General features: G+C 39.9%; 1 protein-coding gene across 1 annotated transcript in view; it reads left to right on the top strand.

The window, feature by feature from the left end:
* The window catches only part of Arih1 (ariadne RBR E3 ubiquitin protein ligase 1), a 102,793-nt gene extending 86,640 nt beyond the window's left edge, over positions 1–16,153 (top strand). The window contains exons 11-14 of the mRNA XM_055621738.1: positions 2,350–2,407; positions 9,519–9,779; positions 11,493–11,605; positions 12,870–16,153. Coding sequence (XP_055477713.1) covers positions 2,350–2,407; positions 9,519–9,779; positions 11,493–11,605; positions 12,870–12,954 — 517 coding nt within the window. The 3' untranslated portion in view covers positions 12,955–16,153. The remainder of the gene's footprint in view (positions 1–2,349; positions 2,408–9,518; positions 9,780–11,492; positions 11,606–12,869) is intronic.
* Positions 16,154–19,906: the final 3,753 nt, after the last annotated feature.

The raw sequence follows: 19,906 nt of genomic DNA, 5'->3' as shown, positions 1-19,906 counted from the left end.
CCAGCCTCCTTGTGCTTTAAAAAAATATATATATAATTTTTTTATTTTATTTTTTTTTTAAAGCACAAGGAGGCTGGTGTGGTACACACCTATAATTCCAGCAGTCAGGATGCAGCTGGAAACTGAATGACAGCCTAGCCTGGTCTGTATAACTAGTTCCAGACCACCTTGGGTTATTTAGAGAGACCTTGTCACAGAAACAAATTAGAAAGAAAACTTGTGAAGTTTAGAAGTTAGGAAGAAGAGAATGTTACCAGTTAACCAAAAGAAATCAAGGGTAGTGATCTTTCCATTAAATTTAGTACCTTGATAAGTATGGATGATGAGGTGTGTTGTCTTTGTTACTTTAAGATAAAGTCAATTGTGAGTTACTTCTGAATAGTGGGAAATAGGCTAGTATCCAAGATTAAGCAATTAAGCCAAACGTCTTGGTGTACACCTTTCATCCCAGGACAGCAGAGTTGATCTGTACGAAATGGAGGACAGCCAAGGCTACCCAGAGACTCTGTCTCGAAAAAGCTGGAACAAAGAAAGAGAAAAGATTAAGCAATTAAGTATAATTTGTATAGAATATATCTGAACCATATTATTTCAGCAAAATATTCCATTGGGACAGAAGTTTGTAGCCTATGCAGTAAAAATAAGCAACAATATTTGGGATTGATTAGCCATTTCTTGGCATAAACATAATGGATTTGCATTTTCCTTGGTGAGGGTTATCTTTAAAAGCTTCTTGAAAGCCTTCCCCCCTTCTGCTTGCTGATATATTTTTGTAAGAGATCATCTTACCTCCAAAAGCCATGTTACTCAAGCATGTAAGTCAAAAGAAAGTTATTGAATATATATGTGTATATACAGACATACATACAAATGCACATGCAAATATGTATACACCGACAAATTTCTCAAAACTGCTTTCTGATACATATTTGGTAAAATCAAAGATGTGTGTTTGTATATTATGTATGCATACAGATACATACATACTTCTGAAGAGCTGAGGATAGCTCAGTGGCAGAACATCTGCTTAGCATGCGAGAGGTTCTACATATCAATCCTTAGTTCCATGTACACACGTGTGTATTCAGAAACAATTCTGAAATGTTGATAAGTGTACAGCAACTCAGTTTTAAATTTACATTTTTTTATGAGTGTTCATGTAAGCACATGTGTCTTATCACACGGATGCTCAGTCATTGTTCAGCAACTGCCTACAAGCCCAGAAGAGGGCATTAAATAATTTGGACTTGGAGTTCCAGAAGGTTTTGAGCGGCCTCCTGTGTATTCTGGGAATCAAATCTGATCCTGTGCAAGTGTAGCAATTGCCTTTATCCATTGAGCCACTCTCAAGCCTTATGCAGTTTACTGTAACATTTACATTCAGGTTTTTTCTTTTGGGATGGAAGGGGGAATGGGAATTTTTAAAGTCTTCCTTTAGCTCTAAAATAAAGGTTCACTGTTAACAGATGCTGCAACATTGTGCTAGCTCTTGACTTCCTGCCTGAACTGCCTCTAGTAATCAACTCTGAATCACCTATTGAAAGCACACTGCAAGTGGTTAAACATTAAATAAATAAATAACCAAGATCAGAATGTAGTCTCTAATAAAAAATGCACCGTGGCCAGGCATGGTAGCATGTAACCTTAATCCCAGCAGTTGGGGTGCAGTGCTAGGCAGATCTCTTGAGTTCTAGGTCAGCTTGGTCTGCATAGCAGGTCTCACTCAAACCAGCCAGTGCTTAGTTAGACCCTGCCTGACCAAAAAAAGATACATAGTAACAACAACAAATCATTTCCACTCTGAGTTAATTTTTCTGGACATGTTCCCTCCTCCTTCCTTCTTTTGTGTATCATTTCTTTTTTCAGTGTCAGTTAATAAATCATAGTAGTGTGTAAAGTACATAGCACAGCATCTTTTACAGAGTAACTTGCTGATTGTTGGTTCTCTGGTTTATAAAAGGAGAGATACAGTGACAAAATGCTTAAGACAAAAGATGATCTTCTGAAATGGAGTTAGGCTACACATAGTAAAAATGAGCTTCTGTACTACGGAGTTCTCTAATGGTTATAGTTTAGGTTCACGATGAGCTACCTAGAAGGTGCAGAATTGATCTAGTATTTTAGGCAATTGAAATATTTTGTGTTTGGATTATATTTAACCCAGCTTTATTCAGTCTTTTAGTTCTACCATTATTACAATAAAACCCTAGGTGTTTTGACGTCTCAGTTTATCTGTTGTAAAATAGTATGCTGGTTCTAATTTATTCTTTAGTACAAGTTAAAGTGCTCCGTTCTTTTCCCTTTTTATTTGATTTGTGGTTTTCTGAAATCCTCTTAATTTTCTTTAAGGTACAACTGTAACCGCTATAATGAGGATGATGCAAAGGCGGCAAGAGACGCCCAAGAGGTGAGTGCAGCCATGGCAGGGCAGTACTGGCTAGGAATTCCTTAGGCACATTTTTCAGGGGGAACCTTGCAGAAACATTCAGCTCTGAATTACTTGTCTATAAACACTATATTAAATCCTAGTTGTCTGCTTACATTTAGAAAGGCACTCATACAATACTTAGGAGAAACATTCATTGTTGTTTTCTGAGACAGGCTCTATAGCCCAAAATGACAGCAACCTCATGTTCCTTCTGCCTCTGCTTCTTCCCGAGTGCCAATTATAAGCATGTGCATTGTGTTCAGTCTTTTCTGTTTTGCTGTTGTTGCTTTATTTTGAGACAACCTCTTGCTTTGTAGCTTGAATTCCTAATACTGCCTTCCCAATTGTGAGATTACAGGAATATGCCAACCATGCTCCTTTGTAAGGACAGTCTTGTTTGCTTTCTTTTAGTTGAGCTAGTTATGTTGCTTATTTTCATGTCCCAGTGGTGGTGTGGTATCAGCATTCACATATACATTCAAGCAGTTGAGCTGGGCACAGTAGTGCATGCCTATAATCCCAGCACTCAGGGAGACTGAGGCCAGCCTGGTCTGCAGCGTGACTTCAAGACAGCCAAGGCTACACAGAGAACCCATGTCTTGAAAAACTAAAGGAGGGAAGGAAGGAAAAGAAGCATTTGGGTAAACTGCTGCTGTTCTTCATGGAGCACACAGTGTGTCACTGATTTGTCATTGCTCATGTAGTTCTGATAGGTTAGCTGATTTGAAAAAGTCTCTTAGGAGTTGGGGAACTTCCTGTCATAGAAATGACCTGCTATTAGAGAAAGGATTCAAACAGAAAGTTTGCATTTATAATACTTTTTTGTTGTTGTTGTTGTTTATACAGCCATTTCTTTTTTTTTTTTTTTCTTTTTAACAATTTATTTATTATACATCCCGATTGTAGTTCCCTCCCTCAACTCCTCCCAGTCCCACTCTCCCTCCCTGTCCTCTTTCCCTAGTTCACTAAAAGGGGGAGTTCTTTTCCCCTGCCATCTGAAGTCTCACCAGGACTGCCTGGATCCCCTTCCTCTGTGGCCTGGCAAGGCTGCATCACCAGTGGCAAGTGATCAAAGAGCAGGCAGCCGGGTTCATGACAGAGGCAGCCCCTGCTGTCCTCACTCAGAGATCCACATGGAGACTGAGCTGCCAGTCAGCTACATCTGAGCAGGGGGTCTAGGTCCCAGTACTTCTTTTTTTAATCTCATAACCTTATTATGTGGTAAAACCATTTAGCCATTCTTTATTGACGTATCTAGAGACAAAAAGACATGTTTTTTGTTTTTTTTTCCAGTTGGATACAGTCCAAGATATGCTTTGCATCTGTTTGTTGTTGTTCAGTTTTTAAAGGCGTTTCTTTAAAGTTTCTAGGAGCGGCACATAGTGGTGTGCTTGAAATCCCAGTACCCTGGAGGCTGGGAGGGTCTCAAATTTGAGGTCAGCCTTTGGCTATATAGCAAGTTTGATACCAGCAAGACTCCTCCACTCAACACACGTAGACCTCCATCATTCTAATTAAAAAAAGGCCCGTATACATAATACTATATACTCCCATATTGGTAAAAATAAAGGATACTGTGTCTTTATAATTACAAATGATAAATGTTTCACAGATGTCTGATATTTTGGTCCTTTTGGGCAATTTGATTTTTAGTCTTTTGTTCTTTACTGTTTATCTCAGTCTAGGTTCAAAATACTGTAGTTCCATGTATGCACACATTCTTACAAACTGTCGTGCTGGTTTAAACATAGTCACGACCTATTATTTAAACATGTGTGAATGTAAAGCCACTTGCAAACATTTATATCCAGCTGTGCAGTAAAATCACAGTCAGTGAAACCTAGGGACATTGATTTAATATTGTAGATTTTGAAATGAAACAACACCATGTCTAGTTATACGTGCTCTATGGGGTGGACCCCGGGATTCCTGTATTGCAAAGCAAACATTCTACCATTGAGCTACATCTCCCATCTTAAATTGTTCTTATTAAAAGTCTGTGCTCTGAGGCCAGGCATGGTGGCACATACCTTTTAATTCAGCAGGGACAGGGAGGAGGATATCAGAGTTCAAGGCCAGCCAGGTCTGAATAACAAGTTCACAGACAACAGAACTACATAGACTCTGACTCAAAAAGCAACACGTTTCAGTGGTTTGCTAGTACCAGACCTTATGGTACTTTCTACTCCACTCCCATTTAGTTGGCCTCAGATTTCAATTTAAGATGCTGCTTAGTTAGGATTACTCTTGCTATGATGAAACACCATGACCAAAAGCAACTTTCCAGAGGAAAGGGTTTATTTTACTCTTAGTTCCATATAACAGTCCCATCATTAAAAGCAGTGAGGGCAGGAACCTGGAGGCAGGAGCTGGTACAGAGGCCATGGAGGAGTGCTGCTTATTTCTTTGCCTCAAACTCACAGAGATCAGCTTGCCTTTGCCTCCCTGAGTGCTATGCATGCCTCTTAAATTCGGGTCTGTGTTTTTTCTATGTACAAGTTAGAACAATCTGGACTCTTACGGTTTTGTGGGGACATAGGGAAAAATTTCCAATCAGTGGTTTTACTTACTTGATAGGTACGTACCATTACATGCCTGTTTAACCTTGATCTTTTCTTGTGCTCCTATTCTTGAGTGCTGACCTGATATCTCTTGTGTTATTGTAGTTTTCAAAAGTACTAGAAATTTGGTCCAGAAATATTCTTGTTTTACTTTGAGTACTGTGTCTTGTAGAAAAGTTTGTGTTCTTGTTGTGCTGACAGTGGTAAAAATTTGAATCTTTTACCCTTGGAAATCATAACAATTTTTCTATGGAAGGCCAAAGCCATGCCTGATGGCACAGGTATGTAACTTCAGCTACTTAAGAGGGTGACACAGAGCACCATGAGTACAGGTCTCCCTGAGCTACAGAGAGAAGTTAAAAGCCAGCCTGAGCAATTTAGTGAGATGCTGTTTCAAAAGCGTATGTGTGTTTATGGTACTGGGGAGATCTGCATGGTGTTTAAAACGTGAAATACAAGGACTCAAATTTAGATCTCTAGCATCTACATGGCAACTGCCTATGATCCTAGCATTCAGGAGGCAGAAACCAGATTCCTTTAGCCAGCTGGCCAGGTAGATTAGCAAAATCAGCAGGAACCCTATTCAGTGAGAGTCCATACCTCAGTAATGATCTAGAAAGATTCCGTATGTGAGCTTTGGCTCTTGACATGCACACATACATATGAAGGAGTTGGGAGTTAGGGAGAGAGGCCCGTTGAGATAGCTCAGTGAGTAAAAGTATTGACATTTGATTTCCTGAATCCACAGTATAGAAAGAGAGAACTGATTCCTGAAAGTAAACTCTGACCTCTTGCTGGCATGTGTATGCATGCGTGTGTGAGCACACGCACACACAGTGGGAGGAGAGATTAAGACAGAAAGAGGGTTGAAGCTCAGTGTTAGAGTTTTCTAGCATGTGCCAGGCTTTGAATCCCAGCACTGGGGAGGGAATCAAATACTACCTGCAGACTGTATGATCTCCATTATGGTTACTCAGTTCTGTTTCTCCCTTTATTGCTAAGGAAGCCACAGGCTTTAACAGATGAATGGAACTGTGTTTCAGAAGCTTTACTTACAAAAAGCAGTTGGTAGCTATACTTGGCTGGCAGAACAGTTTATTTTGGGACTCTCTTTCAAGTCCTGAAGAATTTGTTTTTCATTCTAGATCCTGCCATTTATTAGAAGGTTGTTACTTGCATTGAAAGTTCTCTTTTATTTCGAGGGTTTGTTTGTAAGCTTGATTTCTTTTTTTAATCTTTCTTTCATTTTTACGTTATTTTTGACATAGAGTCTCAGTATATAGTCCTGCTAGGCCTGCTTACTATGTAGACCAGGCAGGCCTGGAAGGAAATTGGAGATGCACCTCCTTCCTAGTCCTGAGTGCTAGGATTAAAGGCAATAAGTCCTTCTAGCATCCTATGTGGTAATGTGATAAGTTGGTTTTTCAGTTAGATTTTGGGAATTTAACAGTTTTGCAATCTGGTCATGGTATTACACACCTTTAATACCAGTACCCAGGAGGCAGATGCAGGGGATGGCTTTGAGTTCAAGGCCACCCTAGTCTACAGATAGCTTTCCAGGACATCCAGGGCTATTACACGGAAAAACCCTGTCTGGAAAAACAAAAATCAACAACAACAAAATTGCAGATAATAGTACTTAGTTGAAAGTTAACATACCAGGCAGGTTAGTTCCCCCATTGACATTTTTAGCTCATAAGCATTGGTTTTGTACATAACTGGCTCTTGAAATAATCTGGTTTTGCCAGGCATAGTTGATGCATGCTGTAAATACAGCTCTCAGGAGGTGGGAAGCAGAAACAGGAGGATCTTGATTTCAAGGCCAGTCTAGTCTATTCTCTGACCCTTTCAAAATAGGCAAGGGGCAAAACAAAAAGATAATTTTACTTGCCCCCTCCCTTCTGTTCTTCAGTGTTGTATGGGATATTGGAGCATGATTGAGAATTTTGAGGTTCAGGGTTAATATATTTAGAGACCAACTATAGAGTCTTCTGCTTAACCTCCCCCCCCCCCCTTTTTTTTTTCTTTTTCTTTCTTTGGTTTTTCGAGACGGGGTTTCTCCGTGTAGCCTTGGCTGTTCTGGACTTGCTTTGCAGACCAGGCTGGCTTCAAAATCATAAGAGCTCCACCTGCCTCCCTACCTTCCAAGTGCTGGATTAAAGGCGCGTGCCACCTTTATTTCTGTATACTTGCATGTGCTCTTTCTCTCTAGATACATATATATGCATGTGTATGTATGTATGTATGCATATATATATATATATATATATATATTTTGCTATGTGTGTATGCACACACATACTATAGAAGCCACCTGGATGTCTGTTATTTGTAGACTTTAAGGCATGAAGAAAGAGAAATAGAGCTGCATGTATATGTGTGGTAAGATCACACTTAATATTTACTAATCATTTTCTATATATCATACTAGAGATTCCAAGTGTACATTTTAAAATAGTTCTAGAGGCTTACAGAAAAACTGGAGGAGACTTTAGGTCAGTTAATTTTATAAGACAATAATAATGAAAAATATATTGAAAGTCAAAAATTGTATTGTTTCATTACTGAAGAGGCTATACAGAATTCCATTATTGTATGTAGATGTGTTGGGACCCAGTGACTAATGCCAAACAAATGTGTGCTTTGCTCCTGAATTGCATCTCTAGCTCTCTAGCTTTTGATGTTAAGATTGTTGTTGTAAATATGTATACATTTGGTTCCTTGAAAAATGGGAAGGACAGGCACAGACAGACAGAATCTAGCTCTGTAATTGTGGCTGCTCTAGATTTATGCTTACCTTGCTGTCTTCAATTTTAAATCCTGTCTCTTGTCTTCTGAGTGAGTTCTGACATTATCAGCATGAACCTCTCCACACAACCTCCTGATTAAATCCACTGTTGTTCAGATGGTTTCAAATCTGTTATACATTTCTTTCAGTTTTCATTTTTTTCGAGGCAGGATCTCATGTTATAAATTACCTAGTAAAAATTTAATTGTAATTGTGTGCACCTATGTGTGAGTGCTCGTGTATATAAGCTTGCATGTTCACAGAGGACAGTACTCTGGATGAGTTTTGTCAGGCCTATGCACAGGTACTCTGATCTATGTTACTTGCTAAGATTTTCCTTATAGTTAGTTCAGATCGGGTCTATAAATTGGATGTGATTAATAATCTCATTTTCCCTTTATATTATCCACCTCTCCCTCCTGCAGCTTTCCCCAACCTTCAGGATTTATTTATAACCTTGCTGTCATTTAGTAGTTATGTCTTTGCACAACTTTTTTTTTTTTTTAAGACAGTGTCTTACTGTGTAGCTCTCTAAAACTCTTGAGTAGATGAGTCTGCCTTCATTTAAGTCCTTAAAGCTAAGCAAATGCAATATCTGTGAGAGGACATTGAACGCTTAGTTAAAGGCTGAAGAGATGGCTCAGTGGTTAAGAGTGCACTGGGTGTTCTTCCTGAAAATCTGGGTTCAGTTCCTTGCACCTACATGATAGCTCTCAGTCTCCTCTACCTCTTAGTTCTAGGGGATCTGCTGCCTTTTTCTGGCTCCCTCAGGGACCAGGCACTCACATGATTGATACACATAAAATAAGTTTAAAAAATTATTTTTAGCCAGGCATGGTGACACATGCCATTAGTCCAAGCACTCAGGGAGGCAGAGGTAGGTGGCTGTGAGATTGAGGCCAACCTGGTCTACAAAACAAGTCCAGGACAGCCAAGGCTATACAGAGAAACCCTGTCTCGAAAAAACAAAACAAACAACAGTTGCCATGTGGTGGTATTTCACACCTTTAATTCCAGTACTCTGGAGGGAGAGGTAGATGGATCTCTAGGCCAGCCTGGTGATTTCCCTGGACAGCCAAGGGTGTACAGAGAAACCCTGAGCTAGAAAAGACCAAAACAAAACAAAACACTTAGTTGACTGTACTACCTGCTTCTGTTAGGTTGTCTTCGGAGCTGTGTGATATCTTTTTGCCTCAGGGTAGTTATCTACTTAAAATATTTTTTTCCTAAACATGAGGGCCGGGTTGTCAGTAAATTTGCTGAGCTTGCACAAATCACTGGGTTCAGCTACCACCAATATACACAGCTGCTTCTTGTTTTCTTTGAAAATTGTGTGCAACTTTTTTGTAATGCTAAAAAATATTCTTTAGCACCATTGTTTAATTTGTTGGCCACTAATTGTAGAAGACATTTTAATGTTAAGGTAAAATAGGCAAACGTGTGGCTCATGGTTAAGGCAGAGCAGTATTGAGTAACACTGATGATTTTACTTTTAATTTTCTGAGAGCCTTCCATGTATTTTTCCATAGTGATTCTACTAATTTATATTCCTCCCAGCAGTGTTGTACAAGAACTCCCTTCACTCCACATTATTGCCAATTCTTACTATCTTTGCTTTTTCAAGTGATGAGCTGTTTTAACATGTGAGGTGCTATCACGTGTGGCTTGGTTAGACAGCAGCTTTTATATATGATTTTGCATGTCAAAATTACAAGACTTTTTGTTTTTCTCACTGGGTCAGCGATCCAGGGCAGCCCTGCAGAGGTACCTGTTCTACTGTAATCGCTATATGAACCACATGCAGAGTCTACGCTTTGAGCATAAGCTGTATGCTCAGGTGAAACAGAAGATGGAGGAGATGCAGCAGCACAACATGTCCTGGATCGAGGTGCAGTTCCTGAAGAAAGCAGTCGATGTCCTCTGCCAGTGTCGTGCCACACTCATGTACACTTATGTCTTCGCTTTCTACCTCAAAAAGAATAACCAGTCCATTATCTTTGAGGTAGGACTAGTTCCTGGGACTGGGGGTGGGGAGGGTGGGGGGGGGGGGGGGAGAGAAGGCCACCTTTTTTTCATAGAACAGACTTAACCCCTTTCTATTAAAAAGGTGGTGATGGTGCACATCTTTGATCCCAGAACTTGTGAGGCACAGGTAGGCGGATCACTGAGTTTGAGCCCAGCCTGTTCTATAGAGCAAGTTCCAGGTTAGCCCAGGGCTACACAGAGAAACCCTGTCTCAGTGGGGCAGAAAAAGGGGTGCTGGAGAGATGGCTCAGAGGTTAAGGGCACTGGCTGCTCGTCCAGAGGTGGCTAGTTCAATCCCCAGCAACCACACGGCGGCTCCCAACCATCTCTAATGACATCTGGTGCCCTCTGCTGGTGTGCAGGCACACATGCAGGCAGAGCACTGTGTACGTAGTGAATAAATATTAACAAAAAAAACAGTCCTTACTAGAAAGCTGTGAGAAACTTCTTCGTTATACTAATCTGCATTCAGATTTGTATGGGGTTAGCTATCTAGTTAACTCTACTAGTTCTATAGTCAGCCCTAGATTGGAGTTTTTCCTTATATCACCGTTTAGCTCTGAAGAATTACAGCAAACTATTCATCCTGGTGGCTTGACATCTTTTCTCAAGTCTTTGTTTTGTCTTGTTTTATTGAGACAAGAGGATTTAGCTGTGTAGACCAGGCTGCCCTCATACTCACAGGGATCCCCCTGCCCAGCCTCCCACGTATTGGGATTAAAGGTTTGTGCCACCACACCCAGCTCACGAATCTTTACTTGAAAAACCTTCACTGCTAAAAGTGCCTTTTTTAGCCACTGTGTCAACATAAAAGCTAACCTCTGCGTCTTAACACCTAATGTAGAGTCTAGTTTTGTACTTATTGAGAACTTAGAGTGTGCCATGTGCTAAAAAAGTGATATACATGGATTGTGTCACTTAAGCCTCACAGCATCCTAGATGCTAAAATAGAGAACACCCAGGTTTGATGTCTCATCCTGTCATCCCAGTAAGAGGCGTATCTTTGTTAATTCAAACCTAGCCTGGTTCTAGGCCAGCCACAACCACATAGTGAGGCCTTTTTTTAAAAAAACAAACAAGGACAAAAAAAATGAATCATAGAATATTGACCTTGCATATGGTGTAAAATAAATTTATTCAGCTGAATATGAAGGTACATTCTTTTAATCTCAGAACTCTCGAGGTAGATGATCTCAATGGATTTGAGGCCAGCATGGCCTACACGGAAAATTCTATGCCATTCGGGGTTTTACAGGTGACATGTCTTAGAAACATCTCTGTGTGTGTATGTATATATTTAAGTTTATGGAAATGGCTATTTCCATAAACTTAAATATATACATACACATAACCAAATGTGGGTACGGTAAGTTTTAGTTTTCAAAATAAGCAGCTCTTAGATCTAGAAAATCCTAAAGACTTTCAAATTGTCCTCAGTATTCTTCCAGAGGTAATGGTTGAATCTTCTCTAACATTTTCAAAATTGTTCTGGGATAGGAAAAAAAAAAAAAAAAAAAAAAAAAAAAAGGTTGTCACAGGTGAAAGCCATAAAGAGCTTTACTAGTTAAGCCTCTTATCAGAAAGACTATCAGTGTTGAAAGTAAGTGTGTAGTCAGCAGACTGACTAAAATGGGTTATATTTTAGCTTGATTTTGGAGCCAGAATTTACTTTATATTATTATTCTTTCAGAATAATCAAGCAGATCTAGAAAATGCCACAGAGGTGCTTTCGGGGTACCTTGAACGAGATATTTCCCAAGATTCTCTGCAGGATATAAAGCAGAAAGTTCAAGATAAGTACAGGTGAGATTTTAATAACTGATGGACAAAATTTCCTGCCAGTGTTGACGTTTGTATGGTTGACCTAGCTGACAGATTACTTCTGTCTGTTGGGCAGGAAGTGGCAGAGGGTATACTGATGAGCATGGAGGAGCCGTCTAGCCATTTATCCTAATGGCTGACTGTACCTCAGTTGAAAGCCCTACCCTATAGGGAAAGTGACTTTAAGAGAAAGAAGTAGCCGTTAGCATGAGGGGGTGCAAATAGAGTTTTGCCCAGGTTCATGGTTCTTTCAAAATAAATTATGCATCCTTTTTTAGAGTTTTTGTTAGCTTTTATCTCTTAGATGAAACTTAGCTTAGAGGTAAACAGAACTTCAGAATTCAGTGCCTTTTAAGTTTAAGTTATGGATTAAAAAAGTGGATTTCTCTGCATAAAACTCTCTCCCAAATTGTGTTCCTCACATACTGTCACCTCTTTTTAAAAATGTCTTATTTTTTTAAATTTATGTGTATGCATGTATGTCTGTGTAGGTATGTGTGTGGATATATGCAAAGAGGCTAGAAGAGGGGGTCAGATTTCCTGGAGCTAGAGTTAATAGGCAATTGTGAGCCACTAGGTGTGGGTACTGGGAACTGAACTTGGATCCTTTGGAAAAGCAAGGAATGTTCTTAACCCCTCAGCCATCTGTCTATTTCCTGGTAGCTTTTGTTTTCTTTGGGTTTCTTTTTATTGCTATTTTTGAGATCGTTTTCTTTGCTGTAACCAGGCTGACATCGAACTCAGGTCTACCCGCCTCTGCCTCCCGAGTGCTGGAATCAGAGGTGTGCGCCGCCACCACCTGGCCCCTGGCATCTATTTAATAGTAGTACGGAAACTGGGAAGGTAGAAGGCCTGGAGATTTAATCCCCAGTATCTTTACTTTCTTTGGCTAAATGTAATTACTACATTTTATTTATAATTCTTTTACAGTTAACCAGTATGTTATTTTATAGATAGGAATAAATGACCTATGAACTAAACTCACTTCTTAATTTATGGGCTTGAGTCACTGTTTTGAAGGCCCATAGGAACTGCTAACATTTGAGTACTCTAAAATTAATTTCTGGCACTGGGAGTCTGAGTTTAAAATAACCTTGGGCTAGAAGGATAGATTGTTAGAGTGTTAGTCTAGCATTCACGTGGTCCTGGGTTTGATTTCCTGCAGCAAAAGAATGCAAAAAAAAAAAAAAACCAATAGTGTCATTATCAGAGGCTGATGACAAGCTTTTTTTCTCTTTGATTGCAGATACTGTGAGAGCCGACGAAGGGTTTTGCTGCAGCATGTGCATGAAGGCTATGAAAAAGACCTGTGGGAGTACATTGAGGACTGAGAATGGCCCTGCATAAAAATGAACTCTGAGAACTTTGCCATCTAGAGTGCTCATGCAATTAAAACACAACAAACACAAACACAGACAAGGAGGCACTAAGCCTGTTCTGACACCGCTGGTCTGCAGTGCCAGAGTTCTGTTTTGTTAACGGAAAGTTTAAGTACATTATATTGTAATAAAAAAGGTAGATAAACCATTGTACAACAGTATTCTAGGCCGCCAACAAAGTGTGACAGACACACAAAAAGCCCTCCAACTTTAACTTGTAACGTAGCTTCATTCTCAAAGCTGACTTCCTTTTTCTTTTTCCTGAGTGTAGTGCAGTTAAAATTTCAAAAAGCTTCTTGACACTGCTTTTCATGTCCAAACCAGCCATTTTGTTGTACTTTGGTAAGGACTCTTCCCTTCCTCTCCTGCACATACACACCCCCACACACAGTTACACTCACTTTCTCTCATACCCTAAGGTCATGAGTGAATAATGATTATTAGCTACTTGTAAAGGAAATTCTTGGGAGGGGGAAGGGGGTAGGCAGCAAGAGGATTAAACAAACGAAAACACAAAAACTTTGTATATGACTTTTAAAACAAAAGGACAACACAGTATTTTTCAAAATTGTATATAGCGCATATGCATGGATAAAGCAAGCGTGGCACGTGTTTGCATAATGTTTAATTACAAAAATATTTATTCTTTAAAAAGCTTCAAAATTATGTCTATTTGCTGTGCATTTTCTTTCAGTTGGCTTTATCTTTCTAGGGTTGGGGTTGGGATAAAGGTGTGTGTTTTTTAAGCCCCTCTGCAAGACCTAATTAGAACGCTTTCTCTTTCCTGAGGTCAGTTTGCCCTTTCTGGTTTGGTTGTGTCTTTTGCTGGCCATGGGCCTCATGCCTTGAATTCCCAGCTTCTGGATCTAGAGCCAGGAAGTTTAAGTTCTGAACAAATGCCTCAGCCTGTTAAAGACTACAAGGGGTTTAGTTGCTTTGATTCATGATGATGCTGTCCCAACCTACTCCTCCTCTGTGGCCTTGATGCCCCTATCCCAGCCCATGTCCCCATGTCATGCAAACAGCTGTAGGCTTCCTAGGCTCCCCATCACATCTGGAGGAAGCATTTCAAAATTCTTTTTCTGTTTTTCCTGAATTGCTGCTTTGAGCCTTTTAAATTTTTAGTTGTGGCTCATCTCTCATCCCTTCTTTATGTTAGGGTGTTGAATACAATGTTTTCACTTTATAAATAAATAGCCATTCACTTAGTCTGAGATTGTGAATTTAAAATGGTGGATACTGAAATTGCTTGTGTGTGTTGCAGTGGGTTCGTTTTGAAGGCAAACACCACTAGAACATGATACTCTCATCCAGTGCATTTGAGTAGGAATCCCTAAGTTTGCTTCTTTTCTATTGTCAGCATATAGGAGAATAATGCATTTTAGCTGTGATGTCCATTTTTATGAAATTTCTACTAAAAGCTATGTTAAAAGTAAAGGATGGTGGTGGTTTTATTAACTATATACCTATTTAGGCCATTCTGCCTGTGGTATTTTCCAACAGGTCAGCATCCCTAATAACTGTCAGTTTTATATAAGAGTGCAGAGTGAACTAGGCAACTAGATCAAGAGGTAAAACTATTAAATGCCAGCTTTGGCTGAGGACCTCTTCGTCTTCCTTTAACTGTCTTGTGCCTAGGGAGTGTTTACCATTTGTGAGGCAGCTTTGTCTGTTCTTGCATTGTACATCTTATTACTCCATTGGGAAGTAGGTTCACTTTCCTCTGGCTTTTTGCCTAAGTTAGGCTTTGCTGAATCACCCTACTTTTCCTTTTAGAAAGGTTGTTACATGAGATGTACTTGCAACTGTTCTGTTCCCATCAAAAATCAGTGAATGTTTGCTGAGTGTATTATGCTGCTTCCTTAAACACTTGTCGCTTTAGGATCAACTCGTATCTTTTTTCTTCCCTTTTCTTGTCACCTCAGGTGGCAAATCTGAACTCAAGTGTCTGCTTTTCCATTTTCTCTTTGCCCTGTTACTCTCCCATTATCCGTTTTAAATAATTGCATCAATCTTAAAAACATCAAAACCAAGAAGATTTCAAAGAAAGCTCAAGTAAGTTCCTTTTCCTGGTGACTTTGAAAAGCAACCAGAATTGTCACATAGATATATACGGTTCCTTAAAATGCTTTGTGTGTGTGGTGTTTAAAGAGTTAACTTTGCAGTATCTAGATCTGAGTGTCATAAGTCCTCTTCACCCCCTGCCCTTGCAAAAAGCCTCCGAAAGAGTGTGTGGATCTCATAGTCTCGGTCCCCAGCCCGTGGAGGGGTAGTGTAGACGGTGACAGTTCCTAGTCCAGTGTTGGCGTGGGACCTGAGAGTATCGCAGTCGCAGTTTGTGTGGGTCACGGTGAATTGGCCTTTCTGCTACATCCAAGCTTTTAACAACCGTCTCCAGATCTGACAGAACCTAACTGCTTTTGGTAGTAGCCAGCCTCAGCGCCCCCAGCTGGGATAGGCAAGCCATACTGTTAACAGCTTCCCTATTTGACCTACCTAAGTTTCTCAGAGGGCTCTACTTTCAGTAAGCACCAGGGTCTCCCTGTGTTGTTGAGATCGGCTACATTGTCAGTGCATGCTTCATTTGAGCAATTCATTGAACAGCAGGTGAACTTTCAATGATTTACAATAAAACTTTGATCCAAAGCTCAGGAGACATACCATAGTGGTAAATGGAGTAGCATTTAACATCACCAGACTCTAAATTCCTTGTAATTTGCTGCAACTCAGATTGTATATGTTTTATGTGTGTTTAAATAAATATATTAAAGACACACTTGTATACATACACACAAGTAGATCCAAGACTGACTGACTTGATTTGAAATGGTTGAATCTGCAGTGTAATGTGTGGTTCACCTGTGATTAGGAGTTGAAACTTAGAACAAGAGAGTAAAAGGACTTAATGTAATGAATTCTTTTATTAGCTACGTATCCCGGTATAGAGCACTTGGGGGATGGGATGGGGTGGGTTGGTGAGACAATCAGATCGATAAATTGATTAAATGCTCCTAACCCTGTAATTTTGTGCATAGAGCACCTTGTGCTGTGGAAATAACTGTTCTTAGATTTTCATTGTAACTGGACTGTTGAGGTTGCCCAGAGGGAAAGAACATTCCTAATTCTAATAAAATAAACTTTTATTTTGTTATTTCATTAGTTACTTACGTTTATTTTTATAGATGGAAACAGATGACTTAGGTGAATAACAGCCACCTGTATAATGTGCCTTATTCACTGTTCCTATTTACTATAAACTGTCAAGATTTGGTTCAGGTTCTGTGTAGGGAACTGTGAATGAGACCATCCCCAACATTTAATTTGGCTAAAGAGACTTTTCAGAACTATTTCTGAAAGCTTTCAGCATCTTGAACATAAACTTTAGATGGTTGTTTGTGTTGTAATATACACATTTAGATGCTCAGTGGACCGTGGATGCCATTTTTTAAATGTAAGACCTCAAAAGTACTCAAGAAGTAAGTTCACCTTTCACTTAGAAGCTGATAGTCACTATAAAGCAGTCTCAGCAAAGAAACTTGTGGATATTGTTAGTGACATTTACAGTCAAGTATAGACTTAAGGACAGTTGAGTCTTACCACATCTATAGTGTGATAATTTGCCACTTTCATGTTCAAAGCTTAAAACAAGTTTCATGGAAGAGGAAAGTAAGACTCAGTAAGATTAAATAACTTGCCTAAAGTTTCTTCTATTTGGAACCAGAGTGACTTCTAACTACCTCTGTACATTTTTTTTTTCTCTTGTCACTGAATGATGTGGCATCCAGGACCAGAAGTGGCTTTTTTATGCTGTGCTTCTAAACTGTTTTTTGACAACATAATGCCTGGCAGTGCCCCTTTGAGAGGTTATTGTGTCATCCACCTTTGTCCTCACTCTCCTAAAAACCAGACTTGAGTAGAAAAGAAGCCTTCCTTGCCGTTTGGACAGCCAGGCCCCATGCATGACATTTGAAGTCACAGTCCCCAGTGACAGCCAGACCACAATTGACAGTTGGAAGGAAATAGCTTAGTGTAAGTTCATAGGATGTCTGCAGTTGTTGACCATGTCCCTTCCAGTGCGGAGAACGTGGACAGCCTGCTGGGCTTGCTGTAGGGTCTCTCTCCCGGGTAATGGCTGAAAATGAAAAGAATCTTTTGGATTCTTGTCTCAGTGTAGCCACGGAGGGCCTTCAGCTGCTGATCTTCCCGCCTCTACCTCTTAAGTGCTAGGATGATAAGTCTACACTACTAAGCCCAGCAGGTAACTGTTTGATCTCAGCATTTATCCCTGCCTCTACCTCTTAAGTGCTAGGATGATAAGTCTACACTACTAAGCCCAGCAGGTAACTGTTTGATCTCAGCATTTATCCCTGCAACTGGAGAGTCCGGTAGGTGTTTGGTTTTCATTTTTAAGGGTAGTCTCAGCACTGTAGTCCAGGCTGACCAATTCAGAGCTTCCTCCTGCCTCCTGGGTGCTGGGACTACAGGTGTGCACTACCGCACCTACGCTACACCCTTGGGAAAATTTTGCCTCCTTTAGAAATGAAAAATGTACACTCTTAAGATTTTCTTTTCCATCTATCTTTGGGGAAGTTGGTATATATTAAAGAACATGCATCTGTTAGTTTTTCAAGTTGAATTAGCTCTCAACTTGGAAGTCAGTGTGACTAAATAAAAGTAACTAGGATTTTCTTGGGGTATGTGTCAGGTTGATTTTTTTTTTTTTCCCAGCTGTTACTACTGATCTTTCTCTAAACATTTAACAGATGTGACAGTGATTTCTTCAGAAAAACTTCAACTGATACTGATTGGGCCCATTAGAATGATTTCTAGTGTAGTGCCAATTTATAAACCAGTCACTTTGTAACTTAGCATCAGTAAAAGTGAAACAGTGGGGGATCCAGGGACCTCAAACTCAAATGCATATGTAAGTCAGGTAAATAGGGGGAGATTACTCCCATTAGCTGGATTCTAAGAAAATACTGTCAGACCACTAAAATGTTAAACTTTGAGTTCATAGTATGTCCATACTTGTCTGACTTGTCTGATACCATATATCTATTTTTTTTTAAGTAGGAATATGGTGGGGATCAAAGAAAATGGGTAAAATAAAGCTTAGTTATAATCGTAATAAATATTTAACTTAGGTCTTTTATTTGCTCATTACTTTTCTATTGCTGTGACAAAATGACCAAAGCAACAAAAAGATTTACTTTTTACGGTTTCTGATGGTTAGAGCTGGTGAGGGCTGAGCTCACATCTTGATCCTCAGAAGGCAGAGCACACCGGAAATGATGCCAGGAGATTTTTCTTTTTTCTTTTTAAACCACAATGCCTGCCCCCCAGTGACATACCTCCTCCATCTAGGCCATACCTCCTAATCTTTCCCAAACAGTTCCACCAACTACAGACCAATTAATGAAATATGAGCTTATTCGGACCATTTTCATCCAAATCACAATTAACTCCCCCCCAACCCCCACTTGTGTGCTATTAGCAAGGGGTAGAAAGAAGTTACTTCAATACAGTGTTGGGCACGGGAGGTTGAGCAGTCAGGAAAAGGGGTCTGTTGAGGCTGTCCATACAAATGGGCAGTCCTGTTACCCAGCCATTTGGCCACTTGGCACTATTCAGCCTTACCAAAGTACCTGCTGGAGATTTAAAGACTTCTACCTATCTAATCTACCCATCTGCTGGTTTTTCGAGACAGGGATTCTCTTGTGTAATAGCTCTGGCTTAGAGATCTGTCTGCCTCTGCCTCCTGAGTGCTAGGATAAAAGGCGTACATCAAGGCCAGTGGCCAATTCTTTTGATTCTTTACTATTCAAAACAGGTTGCTTTTGTTGAAAACCTCAGATAAACTAAGCGATTCCTCATTTTTAGAAGCCACCCTGATTTTAATGAGTTAAGAAATAGGTCCTTACATTTCCAGACCCTTCAAAGATGGCCAGTCCTGATGGCGTTGGTTCTGTGTGCATAAAGTGAAATTTCCTGAGGGTTACCTTGTGCCTTAACCAGCACCTGTAAAGCACTCTTCACTGACTACACTATCTGCTGTCTGCCAGAAATGTTAAGTGCGTAAGATTGCTGTATGAAAAGTAAAACAGTGCCATGGAAATACTTCACGGAAACAGCTATTTGAATCTGGCCTTGGGGAACTAGCCCTCTGGAACTGTCGGTTCAGACTGGGATGCAGGAATTTATATCCTAAAAATTTTAGGGACCCTATCCAAAACAGAAAAACAAATTTCTTAGCTTGCTCTTGCAGGGAGAACTCATTCTGTAGGTATCATTTCCTTGGGTTATAGTATAAAATGATTTGAAAAAACAAATGATCTGCACTTACAGTGACCTTCTGTGGGTTTACTTGGACAGTAGACATTCTAATGGATGCTCCAAAGTTGTTAACCACATCCACTCTCAAGTCATTTATAACTTAATTGCCAGTATTCCTGGTATGAATGAAGATGTTTGCATATTAATAAATTTTTATCACATATTCTGGCTTTGTGGTTCATTTCTACCTGTACAAGACAAATATTAGAATTTTCTAATAGGAAAGTATGACCTGATTACTCACCTGATTTGGAAAGATGTACTCCCAGGTTGTAACTCTCAGTGCTGGGGTTATGGGTCTGTGCTACTATGCCTTATCTAGGGAAGGATTTGGAACACTAAAGATCATGGTGGTAAACACCAGAGATACGCCTCCTGAAGGTTGGTGATAGTGTTCTTTATGCCTTCCCCCTCCCAGAATTTGTTTTTATTATTTGGAGTAGCAAGTACTGAAGTTTAAAAGAACTCCCTAGTATGTTGTAAAATGGTTACAGTCAGTGCCTTCTAACTCATAGATGGCTGCTTCTATGACAGTGCTTCACAGATTCTGATTGCTGTTTCGTTAAAGGAC

This window comes from Psammomys obesus, unplaced genomic scaffold (assembly GCF_907164565.1).
Source record: "Psammomys obesus unplaced genomic scaffold, mPsaObe1.curated_primary_1811, whole genome shotgun sequence".
Classification (NCBI taxonomy): domain Eukaryota; kingdom Metazoa; phylum Chordata; class Mammalia; order Rodentia; family Muridae; genus Psammomys; species Psammomys obesus.
The sequence above is the reverse complement of the archived record's forward strand: the minus strand, read 5'-3'. Positions and strand labels throughout refer to the sequence as shown.